Raw genomic sequence first — 24,187 nt, forward strand, 5'->3', positions numbered from 1 at the left:
TATGATAATTTAGGTTATTAGGTCATGAAGTTAGTAATCATGACTATAATCTTATATTAATTAATTATAAATCACTTAAATAGAGATGACCATCTTGAAAGTGTAGTTAAGTAACTTTCTAAGTTGTTAGATCAATATTTTCCATTAAAAAAAAATACATGTACCCCAAAATAATCTACTGTATCCTTATCACTTCAAGTTCTTTCTTTGTGTGATGGTTTTCCTAAAATTTTCATATCTTTTTAATTAATATTGCAACTAGCTTTCTAATCTCATAGTTGATGTTCACCCTGGGACTCGAACCCAATACCTTTCGCTTCAAACGCCATCGCGATATCCACTCAGCTATACACATATGCCAATAAGAGACTGACCAGTTACAGTTCTAAACATCAATCAGAAGATTCAAACAAACAATACTAAGTGAATTGTAAGCAAAGATGGATAGTGACTAACAGTGGAATCCGGGACGCGCGTTTCGTCTTACTTGGGACTCGTCAGCTGGATGTACCTGCATCTCAGAGTTGATGTTCACTCTGGGACTCGAACCCAGTAACTTTCGCTTCAAACGCTATCGCGTTATCCACTCAGCCACTGAGTCCTGATAGCCACTTGCTTGTGCGATGGGGTGAAGTTTTAAATTCATTTAGTATTGTTTGTTTAAATCTTCCCATCGATGTGTTAGGACTGCAACTGGTCAGTCTCTTATTGACGTATGTGCATACTGTGCGTATTGCCTCGATACAGTCTTAATTCACAATCATGATAATTGCTATAATTAATCGTTTCCAAATAAATTCCCTATGGATTTTTTAGGCATAAAAATTATGGACAAAAATTAATTTATTTTTACAAATGAAAATATTTTTTAGAAATAATGAACACTTGACATTCCTATTTTGTGAAAGTTAAGTGAGAGTTGGGGTATTGTGAAGCTTATTGAATTTTGTAGTTTTAAAAGTATTGACAATTAGGATACAATGGAAAGTTGCTTTATCCTGGAATGAGACTCTTTAAAAGTGTACATTCACGATCCAAATAAGGATTAAAATCTGGGAATTCAATCCTTACAGCTTAATCTTGAAACTATTGAGCTGGGATTTAGTGCTTTACGAATCTAACCACAATCATTATATTTTATACAAATATTTTTCAATGTATTTATTTAAACACATAAGCATTGGTACAAGAGGGCACCAAATATACATATATGCGCCGAATACATCATTCGTTTTGTGTGAGGGCTATAATACTGCTCGGGTGCCCAGACCGAGACAAGTGGTTTTCTTAGGGGATCACTTCCCGAGCCTTTGACTTAAGGTCAAATCCACGAGGCAGTTGAACAACGTTAAGAGATGCAGTTCCATAGTAGCCACTGACCAACAGTATGTTCATACTCTATTTTTTACCTTAGGATCCTAGAGCCCATGTGCAACATTGGTTTGGAATCAGGGCTTTCTAACTCTGCAAGATGGATCCTCCATATCCACCAACCCGGTTAATGTGTCGGACATTCAGCTTTCGTACTCTCAATTTTGTAAAGAAGACCTCCACCACGAGAAGGCAGTGGGTATGACTTCCCCACCAGTGACTATATACGCGTAGCCATGTGAGAGTATTTCTAGGAGAGCTAACTCTTTCCACTCTCGGTCGTACTAGGGCATTTTTGAAATGTCAGTAAGTATACATGGTAGACAGACATAATAATGAGTGAATTAGAACAAATAAAAAAGAGGAAAATTCATGGCACGTTTAGAAGAAGGTTTACTCAGAAATTGGATTACACCTGGTGTAAGTAAGAAATCGATTGTAAATAACAGTATAGGGCTGTGGAGATTGTTGGGTTTTAGTTGAGGTCATTATCTGATCAATGTGAAACCATTATTAATAACCTGAAAGCACTAGACGGCTGTATCATCCGAGTCCCAGAGTGAACATCAACTCTGAGATGCAGGTACATCCAGGTGACAAGTCCCAAATAGGACAACGAAATGCGTGTCCTGGATTCCACTGCTAGCCACTATCCATCTTTGCTTACTTATTATTATTATCACTATTATTATTATTATTATTATTATTATTATTATTATTATTATTAATCCGTTTCATTAGTTTAATCAAACAAAAGTACCACATAAGAACTCTCATGTTTGATTTTTTCTTTCAAATAGTTGAATTACACTTGAAATATAAAAAAAACAGGATCAAGTGGACATCTCACTAAATCCGTAGAAAGCATAATCACTCTAGATAAAAATACACTTTGTGGGATGATGATAATAACAATAATCCCCCTATTCAGTAATATCCATATAGTTACCATAAAGAATTCTGAACACAATATAAACAAACTTGTAATAAATTCCTTTTCTTATATCTATTTTACGTGTAAAAGACTTATCAGTATGTATGTAATATAAAGTTTTTTCAATGGTGATTAGACGGTATATATGTTTATGTTCAAAACATTTTCTACTAGTTTTGCACTTACAATATCTATTTCTCGTTACTGGAAGATAATGCCAAAAACTGCAGTAGTTCAACTTGAATACCCTTCGTAATTAGTTTTGTAATACGTTTTAATTTTTATATATACTTGAAATCATGAGTCAATTGAAGCTAGACAATCATGGAAAACCTGGAAGCACTGGACGACCGTTTCATCCTATTGTGGGACTCCTCAGCAGTGTGCATCCACGATCCCACTGGCTCAGTGGTCTATCGGTTAAGTGCTCGCGCTCGAGACTGGTAGGTCCTGGGTTCGAATCTCGTGAGGCGGGATCGTGGATACGCACTGCTGAGGAGTCCCACAATATGACGAAACGACCGTCCAGTGATTCCAGGTTTTCGATGGTTGTCTACCTTCAAGTGACTCATGATTTCAAGTATATATAAAAATTACTAAAAAATCTCCACATACAACCCACAAATACGTTTTAAGTTTGTTTTTTTCTTTATATAAAAGCTCATAAGTACATTAAACACTAAACACACATGACTAATCTACGCAAAGAAATCTAAATTTTTTGTAATATTTTTTTACGTAGTTGGAGAATAATCGATCAGTCTTTAATCAACTTGGATAACCTTTCTTAAAACAAGTTATCCATATTATCAACATGTTTAACATGCTCACCTTATCAACACGAGTACTTAAATGTTAGAATTCCCAGTCCTGTGAAGTCTCTTACATTGGTTTTTCAAATAGTTAGTTTAGAGGAGAGCGCCATCACGCCTAGCCGGAGTTCTTAGTGTAATTTATATAAACTAAATTCATTTAGACATTAACACCGTTGGATGCCAGCTCAGTGGTCTATCGGTTGAGGGCTCCGGCTCGAGACTGGTAGGTCCTGGGTTCGGATCTCGCGAGAGCGGGTTCGTGGATGCGCACTGCTGAGGAGTCCCATAATAGGACGAAACGGCCGTCCAGTGCTTCCAGGTTTTCGATGGTGGTCTAGCCTCAATTGACTCATGATCTTAACTATAAATCAATCTACCTGTATAAAATGAAATGAAATAGGGTTACAATAAGTAGTACAGTGAAGGGTTATTGGCTGATAATAAGTAATCAACCATTATTCATATCAATGATTTATTACTTTGTATCCGACATGTAATTTATTTCCATACTCATTAATCTATCGTGTAAGATAATAATTTTTGCATCGATTTTCGGGAGATCTAGACACTGTTCATAGTTTTTACAACCTGAGTGATACAGAACAATCTCGTAGTGCAAACACATAAGTGCCAAGAGCCCTGGTGCACCCTGGTGAAACAAACATATAAATTACAGGCTTACCATGTTAGTTGAACATTTTGTAATATAAGTAGTATCAAATGTTAAATCATTAGGTCAGTGGTTTTGTTTTCTTAAATTTATCTAAGATTTCCAGTGCCAAAGGGAGAAGTTGGACGTCATGCGGAAAATGTCAGTATGAAAAATTTGTCACTTAGACATCTCATTATCAGTCCTGTTGTTCTACTGATAATCTACAAAAAGATTATTTTAATTTTACCATTCAAAAATGTTGGGAACCTTCCATAATTCTTTAAAAAACTCTTCAATAGACATCAAGATGTTGAAAATACTTTCCTGCCAAAAGATATCATTCATTATGGTGAATATTCAATTTGAGATCCTTCCAAACTACTTGTTGACAACGCCCATACGCCTGATAGAATGAAATATTTTAAGGTCTCCCGGGGTATGAATTTAACTCCCTAAATTATTGAGTTAGAATTTCCTTAGATTATCATTAATCACTAGAAGTGATTGTCAGGAATTCCTGTTTAATTTAGGTTTTGTGGTAGTTATAACTTGTCATGAGAGCCCATTTGTGATCCTGAAGGAACTAGTGAATAGTATTGATAACGAGAATCTAGAAACAAATTTTGATTTGAAAATGCTTAGTTGACTAGATTAATCACAATTGATTGATCACTGGGTGGTAACCAATGTCATGCGTGTCAAGTCCTTCTTAGTGCTGATCGGATGCTATCGATCAAGTTGCAATGTGGCCACTAGTCTAGGTGGTTCGACACCACCCAGTGATCAATCAATTGTGATTACATCTCAGTCCTACAGGAGGTCGGTCGCGGTCCGAGTAGCTCAGTGGTAACGTTTCTGACAGTGAAGCTGAGTGACATGGGATCGAATCCGTTAGGGAGCACCGGTTCCTTCAAGATTACAGCTACACCTTGCTGACGAGTGCCAAGTAACATGAAACCCGGGTCCAGGGTTTCCTGTTGACCATCTCCAACCACCATCTTATGACTGTAATAATATTTATGGCTGAGTGGTTGTTGTTATTTTAACATTCGTTAAGTTAAAAATTTGTTTGGTTGTTTGACGAAACGTATATAATTGAAAATTACGGGTTACTCAATGGGAATTGTTTTCATCACTTGTAGTGCTTTTAAATAAATAGACTTCAATAATAAGACTTCAATAAGACTTCACTAAACTGAACAAAACATGAGGGTTTAAATTCATTAGGATTAAAATAGAAATAATTGAACCCTCAAATTAAATAAAGTGGATTTTAACCGTCCTTTATCACGTAAAACAGACTAATTTTTTAAAAAGGTCATTTTCAAAATTGTCTCCTTTTTATGATCTAGTTAATACCATCCCATAAACAGATGTTTAGTCTATGGGTTTATGGTGGGATCAAGAGATTTAAACACGTAAACAATGCCATCTGTCTACTAATTTAATTATTTGCTTACGTCTGTTACCCCTAGTGGAGGGAGCATAGGTCGCCCACCAGCACACTCCATCCAAACCACTATATTATAGTTACTGAATTTTAGACGAATAGATTCCGTTGTTCCTTTAGTCATTGATAACCAATTAAATTAATGGAATTTTTTTAACACCCACTCATTTTATGACGAATGACCTTGTTTGATTAATATCACTATCTGATTGGTTGGAAAATTTTGAAAACTCAAAATGAATTGAATGAACAGCATATTAGTTTGAACATAAAGACAAAATATCCATTACAAAACATGGTTATTTGACTTACACACGGATCCTTAATGTGACATGAACGTGAATTCGCTTTAGTGGATGATGATGATGATTATCAAACACTCATGGTGCATACACCAGGAACTTACTAAAGTTATATATTAGATTTATTTTGTTTGTTTTAAAAACATGACAACTTAAAATCATGTACATTCTATGTAAAGGTTGGATAACTTTAATATTTATGAGCTTATTTATTTGGAGAGCGAATACATATAAAGCAGAACAAAGTAAGTTCAGAAGTATTCAACGTATATTTTATATGGAGATGATCGTTTTTCTAATACTATGTATCTTAGTACAATTTAGTCCTATGACGCATTGCACATTTATCTTTATTTGGGTGGAAATAAAGTGTAGGGATGACTTTGAGTGACTCGAAAAGTGACTGTGAAATCTCAACTCATTCAGTTCAAAATGGGACTAGGGATTAAGATTAGAACTCAGAGTTAGAAGGTAGGATAAAAGTTGGCGCTTGAGTTTTATCACGAACTGACATCGAATATGATGCAAACACTTTATATGACCGTATGGTTGAGTCAATTTTGCATACACTCTAAGGTCACTCTCTGAAATATGATTGGTTCGTTCTCATACTTTAGTTCTACCCAACTTTCTAAATGTCACCACGATGTAAATTTATGAGAATTCCGGACTCGATTACTGATCATTACGTACAATCATAATTGAGATGACATTTAAATAAACATTTTGAAGGACACATATTGCATTCATGATTTATGATTTACGAAATAAATATTAACTACTCACTTTCTTCCTAAATGAATACTCCTTATCATCTATTTTAGCCAATATCTCATTAAAAACTGCTACGCTTTTTACTATCAGTGTTTGTCAGCAATATACACACAATCTCACTTTCGAATAATACCCATGACTACTTCATGGTTCTTAAGGTTTCAGGGTTGTCGATTTTGAAAACTCAGGTTCAGATACATTGTAGAGATACATAAATATTACATGATTAGATAAAAGGGGACAATTTTCATAAAGCCGACTTTTAACATGTCACATTTATATGGTGTATGCTTGCTTAATACCGTCATGAGACATTCTCAGATCATCTAATTATCACCAAGATCCTACTTCGAGTGTTTATTCATTACGAAATGTGACCACAGATATTAGTTAAAATCTCAGGGTTTTCCCCTTAATCTAATGTTATTTCAACCGTACTATCTCGGTTTTTAAATAATATATTATTTGAATTAAAAAAAACCCACTGTATTTTAGATCAATCTAATGACTATAGCGAGGGTTAGTGTTAAATTCCTATGATAATATACATTCCAGTCAATATTTTCTTCTTGAGTAGCCGCTAGTTCAAATAGAATGGAATAGAATTTATTTACGGACAAATCCCTCATGCAAAGTTGAATCTATGTACTTCTGTAAAGAACTTTTAACTGGATTAGACAAATCAATTGTAATCCATAGTTGTGTGTTTCGATTAATACAACTTGGAACTTAACACTTTATGGCGTATGGATTTACTTCCTTTTTATTTTCCATTCGAATACACTCCCTCCGTTTGTTTATATCATTACTTGAGATTATGAGTATGCACAAGCGGATTCTCATCTTATCTCTAATGTTCAGTTAATTAATCCTGTTATTAAAAGACAGATTTTTCATGTAACAAGTGTCTACACATTTGTGTTTATGCTTGTCTCAATTAGAATGGACGCAATAACCACAATGTCTAGATGTGATCAAAATGTGTTTTTTTTCTCCTTTAAGACTATACAAAGGATGACTGAATACACTTCAATCGTTTTAAAAATGTTTGACGTCATGTATGATTGGAATTTTCTTCGATCATGTATGCGCGTGTATTTCGAATAGTTAACTCATTATGTACATAGATGAATTATTAATTACATAATGAATTCAATCCTTACTCTTTACGAACTTTCCATAGTTTCGTCATCATATAATGTGATACTCGTCATGCTCTTTTCTAGTTAACGATTCACAGAAAAAAAACACAAAAATAAACTGGTGACACTTTTTTTTCTTGGGGGAAAACAGTCTGGAGGATAGAACGTCAGTTATTTTTGTAACTGTAAACGAGTTCATTCATGCATATAATACAAGTTGTTTATTAAAATATTTAAACTATTTGAGAAACTATTTTTTAAAAGTGGAAATATCTATGAAATTTAGATTGAAAATGACTTCAGTCGGTCATTATCATCAATATAGAGAGGGCTAGGGGGCATACATACAATGACCCAGTTTGTCATATTAGAACAACAAAATGAAGTCGATATAATACATATTAGAGGAATCAAAATAATACAGCAATAATGATGTATTTGATTGAAATCATGAATCGATTGATGTTAGACAACCATTGAAAACCTGGAAGCTCTAGACGGCCGTTGCGTCCTAGTTTGAGACTCCTCATCAGTACACATTCATGATCCCACATACGGGACTCGAACCGAGGACCTTCAGCCTCTTGCGCAAACGCTTAACCTCTAGACCACTGAGCCGACCGGCATTCGACAGTGTTGATGTCTAACTTCAACCAATCCACGATGTTGCGTGACCATCTCTCATTGTATATGGTAGATACCTGTCTCTACCTGACATGGGTTAGCCCACTGGTCACGGCTTTTCACTAGGACTCCGAGAATTCCTTCACTAAGCTAGTCACGAGTAAACTCATGCACACAAAGAAGAGGGACTTATTGAATCAAACCAAATAAAGTACAATAATTGTCTCCTTTCACCTTGTTCCCACAATCAGAGCTTGTCTTATTTAACCGGATTTCGAATAACTTCTCATTTCATAATGATATCAGTGTATCTGATGTTTATTTAAAGAGTTCAGTTGAATGTTTACCTACCTAATGTTTTATTCAAACTGGTAATGAACAGCTTTCTATACTTCTAATTACATTCATTACATCTTTTAAAATACTGGACATTTAATTATTCCAGGGTGAATATTTAAATATCAGGACTGATTTCTTTATACTACTTATGACCTACTTAATGAATTATAGGGGAAAATCTTACTTTTTATTCGTTGAGTTTAAATAAAATGGATGGCGATGATGGTATCGGGGGATTATTGAAATGTAACAATTTTCACTTGTTAATAGTATGCATCATATTTCTACTCAATAAACATTGTGCCAACTAACATCTGCTTCCTTATCCATCTGTATAACGTAGTTAAGGTAATTTTTTTCGACACATTTCACCACAATACGAATCAAACTTTATTCAAAGAGGGAGAGAGTTTAAAAAGCCATTAAGGCTATGAATTTTTTTAGTAATGGTAATTCCTAAGTGAGCTTTCTCTTTCTCTCCCACATACTGTCTTTCTATGTCAAATCGGATCCATCAATCGTCATATATTAATCTCTTTCAAAAATTATTTGATGGAGTAGTAGCAAACGTTTTTTTCACGATGATCTGTATGTTTGCGTGTATCTGTGTTTCTAATACGCATGCAGATACGTATGTTTTTTAATGTGATTCTGTTGGTTGATAAATTCCAGCTTTTCTCTTTTATGATCCATTCATCCAAAAGAAACTATTTTCGGCTGATATATATATTCCCCCCAACACCCATTTTTAAACCCTTATTTATACTTTTTTGTTACATTTCAACTATCTCTGCTTATAATGCTTGTGACTTAAGGCAATAGAGAGTCAGTCCGCACACAGTGCACATATCCTAATAAGAGACTGATCAATTTCAGTCCTAAATATCAATGGGAAGATCCAAACAACCAATACAAAAATGAATCCCAAGTATTTTTTAAATGCTATTTGCCTTTGTTAATAAAAAAAATTAGTCAGTAAACTAGGACTATAGTATAAGCCATTTGTGATGAGAGATTGTTCCTCTTTCTAACACACACACACGCGCGCATGTACGTGGATCTTCGTACCCCTTAAAAATAGTATTTTCTACACTACACTTAAATAAGATGGGAGGTCATTCTTTGTTTTATTGTCATTACTACCACTATTATTATCAACATTACTATTCTAAGCAAATGAGATTTTATCGTAGGGATCATTACTGCTTCGCTTAACTCTAAATTTTATTTTAAATACTGAATCTAACAGCGATGTTAGCAATCTTTTCTAAGTCGGATTTCCTTTGGATCAACTGGCTAAGTTGGATCTGCTTTGTTACACCTTATTTTCCTGTATTCAACATGTGTAATTGCATGTGTTTATATCTTAACTAATCTAATTTGTATTCGCTACTGTTCTCACTTCATATTCTTACTTATTTGTTAGGTTTCTTATTTACTGTATTTATTTATTTAAACACATAAATATCGGTACAAGGAAGCGCCAGATACATATGCGCCACACAAATCAAATGAGATTTGTGTGAGGGCTGTGATACTGCTCTGGCGCCCAAACTGAAGCAGGTGGTTTTCTTAGGAGGCCACACCCGGAGCCTTTGACCTAAAGATCTGATCCACAAGACAGTGAATCATCGTGAAGAGATGCAGTCCCATGGTAGCCGGTCACCAACAGTTGGTTCATATGCAGTTTGTTCCTTCAGGATACTGGAGCAGACCCATATGCACCATTGGTTTGAAATGAGGGTTTTCCAACTCCCCTAGGTGAACTTTCCGTGTCCACCAACCCGGATAAAGCGTCGGACATTCGGTTTTCGTCCTCTCAATTTCGTAAACAACAGTAATGCCACGAGAAGGCAGTGACTAGGTCAGGTTTCTTATGATAAAATTGTTTATTTGTAATGATTCGATTGTCTCATTGAAAAATCTCATTTCCTTGTAGAATTAATTTTGATTACATTCATATCCTGAGACACACTTCGACATTGATTAGTAGTAATTGGATCCTGAAGTGTTCTTTTTTTAATTCAAAACTCACCAGTCAATAGGTGGTGACGATGATCTCGACTACCCTGGTAGTGAAACCTAAAGCCTAAAGCTTACAACACAACCAACATTAAATCTCCTCATTAATTGACAATCACATGTTTTCTATTTACCCTTAGCTTTTTCAACAATCTACTCATAATTTTAGATAGCATTAAACTTCAGGTTAAGATGGTAGTTAGACATTTATATTACTGTACGGTAGTAACTTGTAACTCAGCCTTCTTGTCCCATCCATGTTATTCTTACTAATGATTAGAGCATAAACTTAGTCTTCATATACTCTGCACTATATTTTATACACACGCCTTCATATTACCTCTTTCCTTTCTATATTGATTTTCAAACTAATCGATTGAGTTAATCGTCTCCCTCGGACACAAGTCTATTTAGTTTTTTCATATACCAATTTGACAACCATCATTCTATTAATTTAAGGAATCCTATCATGTTCCACAGTATATACAAACATGTTCATTCAAGTACATTTTACACATGCTTATCTTTATATGTATGTGTGTGTAATGCCATAAATAACCTTCATAACTTAATATTTATTATATACGAGCATTCATCAAAGAAACTGAGTCATTTCATTGACTAGTTTTTTTTCTCACATCAAAGCATCGGACTCAATTCCGTTAGGTTCTCCTTAAATAAACAAACAAACATTTAATGAATTGAGAAACGATGAACGTTTGATGTTGTTCCATAGTTTAAGAGAGTTAACAGGGATGGTCTGTTTAATCTAGGTTTCTTACTTATTGACACTCGCCAATCTACCATTTAGGAAGGAACTTGTGCTTTCTGTGAAATTCGAACCAATGTAACACACTCATATAGACACCGGACAACATGGACCTCAAACGATATTAACTTACAAATTAGTTAGTTCAATTGCATAAAACTATAAATACATCCATTTTAAAATAAAATAAATACATTGACGAGTTTGGAACAATATAATGTTACTTTGTAGGAGTTCGCATCTAGCCAGAAGGTACTTTGTGTGTTAAGGGAGCATGAAGAGTAGTGTAAGGAGGGCTGGAAAGGAGAAAAAAAAATAAAAGATTAGTTGTCGATCCAGCAAGTTCACACAATGCACTTTTTTCGTTAAAATTAGAAATAACACAAGCTTTAATCCGATACAACTTTATTCAGTGTAATCTAATCTATCAAGTACAAGTTTGTGTACTCGGCTTAAAGTTATAATGTTTCTCGTTTGAAACATAGTTGAATTGGACTCAACGGAGTTCTAATCTACAACTTAATTAGTCGAAAGTTAGATACCTTTACCCCACTAAGCCATAACTTCACTACACTAAACTTTCTATTTCAAACGTAGTAAATAAAACATTCAGATTAAAGATTAACTAAGTAGCTTGTAATCTGTGTTATAATCAAATGATATTTTCTCGACCTTCAACTCATTTACTTTAGTTTTGTTGTAAAGAATTTCTTGTTTGATCTTATTCTATACTAACAAAAAGTTTTTTGACTGAAAATAATTGCGCTATTTCAAGATACATTGTAAATGATTGCAGTAACTAACTAATTAGGAATTGAAGGCAGAATTAGCGGTGTAATCTCTTTGTAATATATTTGTAACGAGTACAGAACTATGGAATCATTATTATAAGGTTGTTTTTTGTAAAAAAAAATGTAATCATGGATACATATCTATGAAGCCTTAAAGCATACTTTAGTTGGCAATAGAGACATGCTCCACCCCCACATGCTCTGGTACGGCCGAGAGTGGGGAGAGTTCACTCTCCCACTCCAAATGCTCTCACATGGCCTCGCGTATATAACCTCTCCCAGGGAAGTCCTACTCACTGCCTTCTCGTGACATTACTGTTGTTTACGAAATTTAAAGGACGAAAAGTGAATGTCCGGCGCTGTAAACGGGTTGGTGGACACAATGAGTCCACCTATGGGAGTTGGAAAACCCTCATTTCAAACCAATGGTGCACATGGGTCTGCTCCAGTATCCTGAGGGAACAAATGGCGTATGAATCAATCGTTGGTCACCAGCTACCATGGGACTGCATCTCTTCACGATGCTTCATTGCCTTGTGGATCAGACCTTTAGGTCAAATAAAATAGAAACATGCTCCTATTATCTCCAATTGACTAGAATTATATAAGCTTTTAGGTGAAATATTAGTTCTTTTGGTATGTATGTGTATATGTTTTGTAGAGTTTGTTTGTTTTTGATAGTTATGGATGAATATTAATTGATTCTGAAATCATATGAGAGCATTTGGAGATGGAGAGCTGACTTTCCCCACTCTCGGCTGTACCAGGGCATTTGGGGACAGTAATTGTAAGTATAAGGTTGTAGAAATTGTTGAGTTTAGCGCCCGAAGCTGAATGTCCTGGGTTCGTTCCCCGCAAGTGGGGTTGTGGATTTGTACTGCCGAGGGATTCCATACTAAGATCAGACGGCTGTCAAGTACTTTCAGGTTTTTAATAGTGACCTAACATTAATCGGTTCGTGATTTTAATGAAACTCAACAATCTTCACTTAAAATAAAACTTTAATTACTTTCGAAAAAGTGAGATTTGAAATAGTTACTTCCGTATTAAAGCTATTTTTCATCAAAGACCGTCATTTCATCTATGTTTTCAATAAACACCTTAATAATAGTCCATAATCAGAAGGGGTTTTGTGGAGATTTCAGTATTTTCATAGTTGAAATCATAAGTCAATTGAATTGGTTGAAGTTAGCCATTAACATCGTTGGATGCCGGCTCAGTGGTCTATTGGTTAAGTGCTCTGGCGCGAGACTGGTAGGTCCTGGGTTTGAATCTCGAGAGGCGGGATCGTGGATGCGCATGAAACGACCATCCAGTGCTTCAAGGTGTTCCATGGTAGTCTAGATTCAATTGACTAATGATTTCAACTATGAAAATAGTCCATACATAGGACTGAAGTTAACAGCTTTACGTCACATAATCAAGTACAATACAATTTAGTTACAATCTATACTTGTTTACTAGTTTTTCTTTATCTTATTATAATGGGACTTGGTACATATTTAACAAAGTGAATTCAACTCATCATTCAATATGTACTAGAAACTATTCAACTATTTGATGAGAGTCATTAAGATTCCTTATAGTACATATCTTATTATTCCTATAATATATTCCGGTCACTAAACTCACTTTTAATCATATAAAATCATGAAAACATTCGTATATCTGTATATATATAATATGCTACACATTTGTACTTTAAATCATTTCACCTAAACATTTAAATTCTAAAACCAACCATACTGAACTCTTCCAATCTCTCCTTGCATGTTTATTATAATCAAATATAAACTCGAAACTATCAGATAAGATTTCATAATATTATATATATATATATATATATATATATATATATATATATATATGATATGCTTGATGCTAAGTCGATTTCGCGGTAACGAACGAAGGCCAATATGACACAATGACACGATAAGCTAATCTAATCCGTTGTCCCAGGTCCCGCTAACTAGATGAAGAAGTCCAAGGCAAAGTAGGGGAATATGTATTCCGTAAGCAGTCAAGTACAAGCAAGTTATAAAGGGAAAAACTCAAACGTAAATATACAGCGACAAATAGTCCTTAGGCATCATTATAAACTAGCACATTCAAATAAACAATGGACCAATAGCGTTTAAGATAGTTTACAAGTGGGAATTATGACGTGAAGGTAAAAAAGAGAGCTTTTGGCGCGAAAGCGGCTAAATTTAAATTTTCAAAATAAAATTACAAAATTAAGCCACTTATCAAGTAAGTTCTGAGGATTTGACATCCCCAACAATATACATAGATATTTTACAATTTTGGATTGGATGCCGGTTCAGTGGTCTAGAGGTTAATCGCCCAAGCGCGAGACTGATAGGTCCTAAGTTCGAGTCTCGCGATACGCACTACTGAGGAGTCCCACAATACGACGAAACGGCCGTCCAATGATTCCAGGTTTTCCATGGTGGTCTAGCTTTTATCGACTCATGATCTCAACTATTAAAAATCTTGGATTAGTTGAAGTTAGACATTAACACCGTTGAATGCCGGCCGGCTCAGTGGTTTATCGGTTAAGTGCTCGCGCGCGAGACTGGTAGGTCCTGGGTTGGAATCTCATGAGGCGGGATCGTGGATGCTCACTGCTGAGGAGTCCCATGATAGAACGAAAAGTCCGTCCAATGCTTTCAGGTTTTCCATGGTAGTCTAGATTCAATTGACTCATGATCTCAACTATATAAAAATCTTGGATTTGTCACAACACAAAAGTGATTTTTATATATACATGTTATTTACATATATTATTATTGTTTACGTACGATATTTAGGACGGAAATCATAGACATAAGTTGATATGCATTATATGTATATGGAGTATTTGTTTATATTGTCTATTGTATAATAAATCGGTTGTTGTTTGTTTATTTATTTCCTATTCAAATTTAAATGGATTTAATTTTGTGTCTTCGTTCTTGTTGTTTGTTTGAACTAATGTTGTTAGTGTTTTGTTTCATGTACAATTTGTGGAAGGGGGTGTATGTAAATTAATATTGGTTGTTGTTTTTTTTATAAAAAAATTGGCAATATTTGGTTTCCAAAGTGTTTGGAATTGATTAAAACAAACTATTTTCATAGTTGAAATCATGATTCAATTGAAGTTAGAATACCATGGAAAACCTGGAGGCACTGGACGGCCGTTTCTTTCTATCGTGGGACTCCTCAGCAGTATGCATCCACGATCCCGCCTCGTAATACAACCAAATAGTGAGTAATTGACATGATACTTAAGTCAAATTACATGAAATACCTTTCCAGATATAGACTGTATGTTAGAGTATTTGATATAATTCAGTGTTTTTAGTGGAGTTTTGTTCTCTGAACTAGATGGTTTTGTCATGGATCTTTCATCGTTCTTCTGAACGACGACATCATCAGCACAAACTTCAAGTAGAAGTGAAGTGTTCACATTTCTCCACATGAGTCTCAGCTTGTCCTGTAGACCTCGATCTTGATTGGTTATTGTTAACCTGTCACTGTTTTTTTTTATTCTGATTGAAGTCTTATGTAGAGAAATGCAAACACTTCACTTTTACTTGAAGTTTGTGCTAATGATATCGTTGTTCAGAAGAGCGATGAAAGCTCCACGACCAAACGATCCAGCTTAAAGAACAAAACTCCATCAAAATCATCCACCTCAGCTGCAAAACTTCGCAATGACTCAGTGTATTTAAGGGTATTTGTGTAATTAGAAAAAAATCTATTCTATGTCTTCACTTTGGATCTCAACCCTAACTTTTTTCCAGTTTTTAAACAAAAGAGAGAGAAAGCTTCTTACATCGTAACTGATATGAGTTGATGACTAAAACCCTAATGGTTTATAACCTTAACTCATAACACTACCTCGACTCATAATATGTGAACTTGACCTTTTAAATTCACTGTAACGAATAATTGGACATGTAATGGTTAATTGATCATAATCAACCTGTTGTTGTACTATATATTTATTGGTTCTTATTGTTTTGTGTTTGGTTAATATGTCACTTAAGGTCGTTAGTATTAGTGTACTTTTACCGATTACCGTTCAGTACTGACCTGAAGTGTAATCTCAACTAGTAAAAATTCCTTTGTTAAATTAGTTCAATATACTGTTATGAAATCAAAAATCTAAGGAAACTAAGGTTTATTTTCAGAGGATTATCATGGTGTGTGATCATTATGCTTTTTAATTTTATTTAAGGTTTATTTATTTAAACACATAAATATTGGTACAAAGGGGCACCAGATACATATGCACCACACAAATCTCATTTGATTTGTATGAGGGCTGTGATACTGCCCAGGTGCCCAAACTGAAGCAGGTGGTTTTCTTAGGGGACCACACCCCGAGCCTTTGACATAAAGATATGATCTTTAAGACAGTGGAGCATCGTGAGGAGATGCAGTCCCATGGTAGCCGGAGACCAACGATTGATTCATACACCATTTGTTCCCTCAGGATACTGGAGCAGACCCATGTGCACCATTGGTTTGGAATGAGGGTTTTCCAACTCCCCTAGGTGAACTTTCCGTGTCCACCAACCCGTTTAAAGCGTCGGACATTTGCTTTTCGTCTTCTCAATTTCGCAAACAACAGTAATGTCACGAGAAGGCAGTGAGTAGGACTTCTCTGGTAGAGGCTATATACGCATGGTCATGTGAGAGCATTTGGAGTGGGAGAGTGAACTCTCCCCACTCTCGGCCGTACTAGGGCATTTGGGGGCGATAACATAATTGAAACAAACTTTTATGCAGTTCAATAGCTTAGAGATTTTTGTTGTATTTCTATTAATCATAGTTACTACTAACTAAGCTTGTGATCGCTAATTTAAAAAGAATTAACCTCTTCACTTCATTTTCTGTCAAACTATGTCATTTTTTCTCTCACCGTCGTCTACATATAAATTTTGAGACAAATGCGCACACGCACACACACCTATCGATGTTGACATTTAATCACCATGTACTAATATTTCGTTGATAAAACTGTTATCTTTCATTTTTAAAAAAAGTTCAATCTCTTATTCTGTTCTTGACTTTCAACTATTTTAAATGAGAACTATAATTCTATTCACTCGTCAACTGGTTTCATTAACTGTCATATTGGTTTTTACGACTGTAAACATTAACCTTCCCTTATCCATGATATTAATTGAATTGGTGATAAAGTTAACTAACCTATTTCCCGTTTGTCAGTTATTTATGGTCTAGGAGTAGGTTGGAAGAAAACAAGGGGCGGCCAGACCAAAACGTGGCATAAATCCATGAAGTCATTGATAATTGGACTGAGCCATGCTGGTAAGTGTAGACTACCTGGTTGGGACTCGCGAGATGATAGCAATCGTTGGTTAGAGACCTTGAATGACATGGCTCAAAATCGTTTGCAATGGCGAAGGTGCATCCACTGTTTGTGTTCTTCCAAATTCCAATCTTCTGAATTCTTCATGTCCCTATCTTTTTTCTCTTTCCAAATTTATTTCATTGGATTATATTCCTTCAATAACATCTTCAAACCCTAATCTTTCACATAATGCTTATACTCTTACTAATTCTACCACTATGAGATTTGAATGGACAACTGCATCTCTGTGTTAATGTGGTATGGCAACTCGAACTGATGTACGTACTTACGAAGTTCTACGTTGTGACTGACTGACTTATCAGTTATTTTATGTGGTTTAAATTGTGAAAGTATTTTTTGGATCCCGTATTGAACACATCAATTCAGAGTAGTAGTCACGCCTTGGAAGAAAAAAATCAAACTAACGTTTTAAATAAGTTTTTAGAGAAGAGGATCAACTTAGCATTAGATACTTTTGAATTTATACAAGGTTATTGGTTTAGTTTTATGCTATCGGTTTGTAATAATAGCTATTTTGAAATCTTGATCTACTTCTTCCTGCTTCATTCACTATAAAGAACTGTGTAATCTATCCGAGTTCATATGTCTGACTGTTTAGGGATTCTTTACATTTATTCTTCAATAATACTTTTTCTGAAGTGTATATGTGTATGTAATTGTTCATGCGTGAATCAAACTGTTGAATGATACCAATATTATCAGTAATGATAATGATAATAATAACATGAATACGTTTCAGTTTGTCCGTTTCTCTCTATCCCCTACCACTATCTCTCTCTCTCTCCGTTGTCCCAAATTACGTTTTGCAATCTTTGCAATTGAAAAACCATACATGTTTATACTGTATATCTAGGGTTAGATAGTATAAAAATGATTAATTAGATAATCTCTTTGAATTATTTCGTCACAGATTTGGTTCCAGTTATTTTTGTACAAAATATAGAGGGAGATCAGATATCTATTAGTAATGGCTAAATCATACTTGGCTTTCAGTTAGTTCCGAATTCCAACCATACACCTACATCACGTACTCCAGTTTTATGGCAACTAGGTACTGCCACCAGTCCTCATGGTGGTTTCTAGCCGCGAGTTGGTAAACCTGTATTTGATTTTAAAAAATATAGTCAGTTTTTGATTAATAGGCTGTTAAAAGTAATTCAATAATCACGTTCTCTATTTGGAGGTGAGGGCAGGGTTAGCAAGTATTTCTGATGATTTTTCAGTTTCGGATGAAGTTATTTATTCGCCCTATTAGTAAAAGGGTGTTGTATAGGCTATTTGCATCGTAAAGCTATATACATGCATATTTGTATATAACAGTTCAGTGCGAAAACAAACGAACAAAAACTTATTTAAGAATTTAGACTAGTTAGTAAATCATGTATAGTTTATTTGTGGAACATATCATTCTAGCTTAGGGATGAATTAGTAAGACTTCATCAATTGAGATGGCTGGGACACGTGTTACGTATGCCCAACCACCGACTGCCCCGATGTGTGATGTTCTGTGGTGTAGGAGTAGGTTGGAAGAAAGCTGGGGGCGGCCAGACCAAAACGTGGCACAAATCCATGAAGTCACTGACAATTGGACTGAGCCATGTTGGTAGGTGTAGACTACCCGGTTGGAATCCGCGTTTTGAGAAACCTCACATGTTAGGACGGAACGGACTTCCAGTGCTTCCAAGTTTTCAATGGTTGTTGTCCCATGGGAGTTGACTAGACATGTTACTACGTATCATCATGATCGTGCTAAGATCCCAAATACAGTTATTGGGGTAAATATAAACAGAGTCGTTTCACACCGAGACTGTGAGAGGGAAAATTCTAAAATACCAAGATAATAACTAAAGATCATAGAGCTAACGAACATTTCTAATTGATCTCGTTGTAATGAAACTGTTGAACTAAGTTTGATAGTTTTAAATCGTCTTATCATTCCACATATATGACATTCAAATAAACATAAACTAAATTCCATAACTAGAGCCGAATTTTAAAATTACATCCACTGTGTTTCACTATTGTTACCATAGATATTAACTAGTATTTATGTTCAACCACATCCGATGTTCATGAATAGCCTATTCTGTTTTTAACAAAATGAAAAAAAGGGTTCTATTACCATATTCCTTTTTCTCCACTTACTTCTCCATCCTACTTTTTTTCGACCAAAAACATTGATAATCATAAATTCCTTCATTTTCCTCTCTCACTATTTATTATTATTTTGTAATGGAACACGTGGAAATGGAACCATAATCAATATGTTCCATATCATCTTGTATATAATGGTCTATAGTGGTTTTCAACATGTATGTATGCATTTGATTGTATGATGACAAATAATTTATCAGGAGGGGGTTTTGTGGAGATTTTAGTAATTTTATATAGTTCAGATCATGAGTCAACTGAAGCTAGACCACCATGGAAAACCTGGAAGCACTGGACGGTGGCTTATCGGTTAAGTGCTCTGGCGCGAGACACGTAGGTCCTCGGTTTGAATCTTGCGAGTGCGGGATTGTGGACGCGCACTGCTGAGGAGTCCCACAATAGGACGATATATATATATATATATATATATAACTCGTTACGATGTATCGATGTATTTTTATTGCTCCCTCCTCTTCCCGTATATTTGTAGAAATATCGACTAATTATCCAGTGTTCATTATGATGTAACTGTAAATATTATTGATGCTTAAATGAAAGCAAACTGTCTACTTAATCATTCATCTTCGTCTTCATATATTTGCCCGGTTGTTGGGGATGCTAGATTCCCAGAATTCACTTACTTTTGTAATTTCATTTTGGAAATTCGGATTTCTCATTGTCGCACCAAAAGCGCTCATTTTCACACTCATATTGTATTTTACTCTTGTCAGGACGTTAAATGTCATTGGTTCGTTCCGTCTTTTAATATGCTATTTTGTGACATTTCCCAAGGACATTTTATTCTGTATATATACGCTTGAGTTGTGTGCTTGTTGTTGTTCGTGTTTTTGTCTGCTTGTGGAATGTACTTCCCCTCAACTGAACCTGGACTTCTCACCTGAGTTGGTGGGGCTGGGACATATTGAAATAGTTTAGTTGTCTTGTCGTTGTATCGCTGATCTTTCGTTCCGTTTTCCGATCTCGTAATCTCTTCAAACACTTAGCACTGATCCTACGTTGTAGCTAACCGACTGGTTGACTTCCTTTTGAATTCAACGTCTAGTCTTTACGCTGCGTTCTTTTGTTCTTGCTTTATTTAACTTCTATTTTCGATTTAGTCCACCCAGTACTCACAGACACACATGTACACACTCTTTTAGATGTTGATAGTACTAACTACAAATAGCGAATGTAATCCTTTTTTTTCTCAGTGTACGAATCCGTCTGTTTGGGAATGAATGTAAAGTTATTCCCTTTATTTTCCAACTGACTAATTATCCTATTTAGACAAATTTTCATATATTTCGATTCACCTGTCTTTTTTCTTTCTATTCATGTATATCTAAAATATTTTTGCCTCAGTTCATTCTTATCACGTCGGTCTATCCACATCAATCTATAAGAAAAAAATATGACATACATGTAAAGTGAATTTTCTCTTGTAGAGGATTTTGTCAAGTTACTTTTTGCTTACTACTAATGCTAATACTACTTAATTCTCCGATTTTTTTGTTTCTTCGGCTACTTCACATCTTATTTTAATAAAGTAGGTAGTTTTACGTGCGAATATTGATTATGCTCAAATGACATTCCCTTTTTTTTAACTCATAAGATGTTCTCTTTTTTGTTTAATTACTAATATGTTGTGATTTAGAACAATGCATATAATAGGACGAAACAGCCGTCCAGTGCTTCGAGGTTTTCCGTGGTTGTCTAACTTCAATTGACTCATGATCTCAACTCTATAAAATTACTGAAATCTCCACAAAACTCCCTTCTAATATTGTTTTCGATTATATTATCATTAGGCTTCCTTCTGATATTCGGTAATATTTTAATACATATCTGAATGTATTAAACCAATCAAGACAATTTATGATAACAGTGGAATAGATTCCATAAGTAAACATGATAAGTAAAAAGTATAAATTGATAGTTTGATGACATGTGTACTAATTGTGATAAGAACAATAAAGACTTGAAGTAAGTCAATGACTTGAGAAAATATTCGTTAAAAATTATTAAAATTACGTAATAAGAAGTGTTCAAATCATTAGATAGTAAAGCGTATAAATTCACTCGGTGTTGTTTACTTGAATCTTTCCATTGATGTTTAGGACTGGAATTGATCAGTTTCTTATTGGCGTATGTGCATACTGTGCATATTGCTTCGATTATTGCCTTAAGTCACAAGCATTATAACCAGAGATGGAAAGCGGCCAGCGTTGGAATCCAAGACATGCGATTCTCCCTATTTAAGACTCGTCAGCTGGATGTACCAGAGTTGATGTTCACTCTGGAACTCGAATATTTGAAAAGTGCGGTAAAAGAAAATAAACGAACGAAGAGCATGGAAAAGAATAATAAAGAAAATCGTTTGTTAAGGCTGATTCGGCCAAAAAAGAGATAAGGGTGTTACCAATTTTTTATGAATACAAGGAATTAGTTTGTTAGTTCAAATCTCTATAGCTTCAGTGGTCTGCTTGAATGTCTGGGCTACCTGTTCTTACCATCAGTGTGACCACTATTCTAGATAACCTGACATCGTGTGAACTGCATTTAAATGTTGGGTGATTGGAGATAATCGGTGAGAAGCCCCTAGCGTGTGAGACTATGATAGGAAACAACCATAATCATGCTAGAGATACAATCCATATTAAATATCTTCTAAGTGTTACATTGAGTGAGCAATGCTGAGGTTAGATTCAGAGTACTAGGTAAAGATGACAAAATTGTAAATGTGGTAGTAAATGTTCGTCGATTGAGTTGGTTGTCACATGCATTTCATACACAATTACCACCACCTCCGTACGCGATATTTGCTAGTGTAGGAGTCGGTTTATCAAAAAGTTAGTCATGGCCAAACTAAGACATGACCTCAGTCCATGAAGTCATTGATCGTTATAATGAGCTGAGTTGTGTAAGAAGACACAGATGACTTCTTTAGACTCCATGCAATTATCGTAGTCAATGGATTTCAGACATTGGATGGTATGACTCAGAATCTACCCACAAATTCATTTTTCTCGGATCTTATTTTTTATGCTTAATCTGTTCTACTACTACCGATACAGTTACTGTCTCTACTTTGCTGATATTTGTTTCGGTAATTAATTCCCAGACTCATAATAAAAAATAAAACAAGCGAATTTTAGTACTGAAAACGAAGGATATGCTCATGTCGGTATATACATGTAAATCATATTAAAACGTCTTAGGCGTTTATTCTGATATTAAAACTGACCTACTTAAGAGTCAATTCAATATACACTTCTTTTATTGTTATTATCATATCATATTATCAAGGCAAATCCAATCCTATAGTACAATAAGTCTGTTGTAAAGTATACCCATTTTCTCATAATCTTATCCTGAATTACATATATTTTTGATACATTAGTAGTACATTGAATGGTAAGAAGGAGATTAGATTTACCAATTTGTATTCAATGTGTTACAATGATAAAATACTCTCAGTGTTGTTAAGTTTTAAAGGTTACTCTATTGTTTAAGAGAGACGGTAAGTGTGAGTCATCTTTCAAACAAAAAAAGATTGAATGAACTTTGAGTTTTCAGTTTAAATACAAATTTGACTTTGATTTCTATATTAGTTAGGATAACAATATTAAACTGAAAACTTTCGGGTATGTATAATGGTGGAATTGGTGTACTTTGATCATATTTATTATCAGCCTAAATAAATAGGATTATCATTAAAATCGTGGATCGATTTAAGTTAGACCTCCATTAAAAACCTGGAAATATTGAACGGTCATTTCGTCCTCGTATGGGCTCCTTAACAGTGCTCATCCACGACCACACATGCGGGAATCGAACTCAGGACATTTGGTTTCAGGTGAGAACACCTAACCTCTAGACTACCGAGCCGGCATCCAACAGTACTTATGTCTAATCCCGACCAATCCGTTACACTGCGCGACCATCTCCCATTGTCTTCGTTGGGTAATTGTCTCATAATCTCCATGAATGACTCCGCACGTCATGGGAGGTTGGGTACACACTGTTGTAGACTGATTTGTGGTTAAACATTAACACCATTGGATGCCGGTTCAGTGGTCTAGAAGCGAAGTGTTTGCGCATGCGGGGTTACCATATACGATTATAATCATTACTTTTAAGTAAGATAATTTTATGAAATTCCATGGATACTACTATTTGAGCTGTGTGAGTCATTGATTTTTGCTTTTCACCTCTGATAAAGTGAATCATTGATATTTTGATGGGTTCTAGTGAAAGCATTTATGGGTTAACTCGTACTAATCAGATGTTGACATGATGAAATTCTATGTAAATAGAAGAAACTTCAAATCATTTTACCATTTTCTAACCTATTCTCCAACTTTGTATACACAATAACAAAATAACAGTGAGTTATTTTTTCTTGTTCAAGATGATTATCAAATAAAAATGAATCAGATCCTACGTTGTAGAATAATCGCTTTAGTTTCTCTGTTTCTTTCGTTATTCAGAGCAATTATTTTCATGTTCAGTGAAATGTTGTGTCACATATGTTAATTTGATTATTACTTCTAAAGCTTTATCCTCTATGTATGTAAATGTGTACGTGTGTGTGTGTGCAACCAAGTGTGGTCACTTTCTGTATTCGACTTGGTGAAAGTGAATGATTAACATCCACGTGTAATCCTT

General features: G+C 34.9%; 1 protein-coding gene and 2 non-coding genes across 3 annotated transcripts in view; 1 reads left to right on the top strand and 2 right to left on the bottom strand.

Moving 5' to 3' along the window:
- Positions 1 to 282: 282 nt before the first annotated feature.
- Smp_tRNA_01568_Pseudo_TTG.1.1 lies at positions 283 to 354 on the bottom strand. The gene has a single exon. It is a non-coding gene (tRNA).
- Positions 355 to 530: 176 nt separating this feature from the next.
- Positions 531 to 597, bottom strand: Smp_tRNA_01292_Gln_TTG.1.1. The gene has a single exon. It is a non-coding gene (tRNA).
- A 4,936-nt stretch (positions 598 to 5,533) lies between these two features.
- Smp_133690 (putative discoidin domain receptor) overlaps positions 5,534 to 24,187 on the top strand; it is a gene marked incomplete at its 3' end in the record, with an annotated part of 117,861 nt that continues 99,207 nt past the window's right edge. The window contains 1 exon segment of the mRNA XM_018796322.1: positions 5,534 to 5,769. Within this exon segment, the coding sequence (XP_018650546.1) occupies positions 5,685 to 5,769 (85 nt within the window). The 5' untranslated portion in view covers positions 5,534 to 5,684.

This window comes from Schistosoma mansoni, chromosome 2 (genome assembly GCF_000237925.1).
Source record: "Schistosoma mansoni strain Puerto Rico chromosome 2, complete genome".
NCBI lineage: Eukaryota > Metazoa > Platyhelminthes > Trematoda > Strigeidida > Schistosomatidae > Schistosoma > Schistosoma mansoni.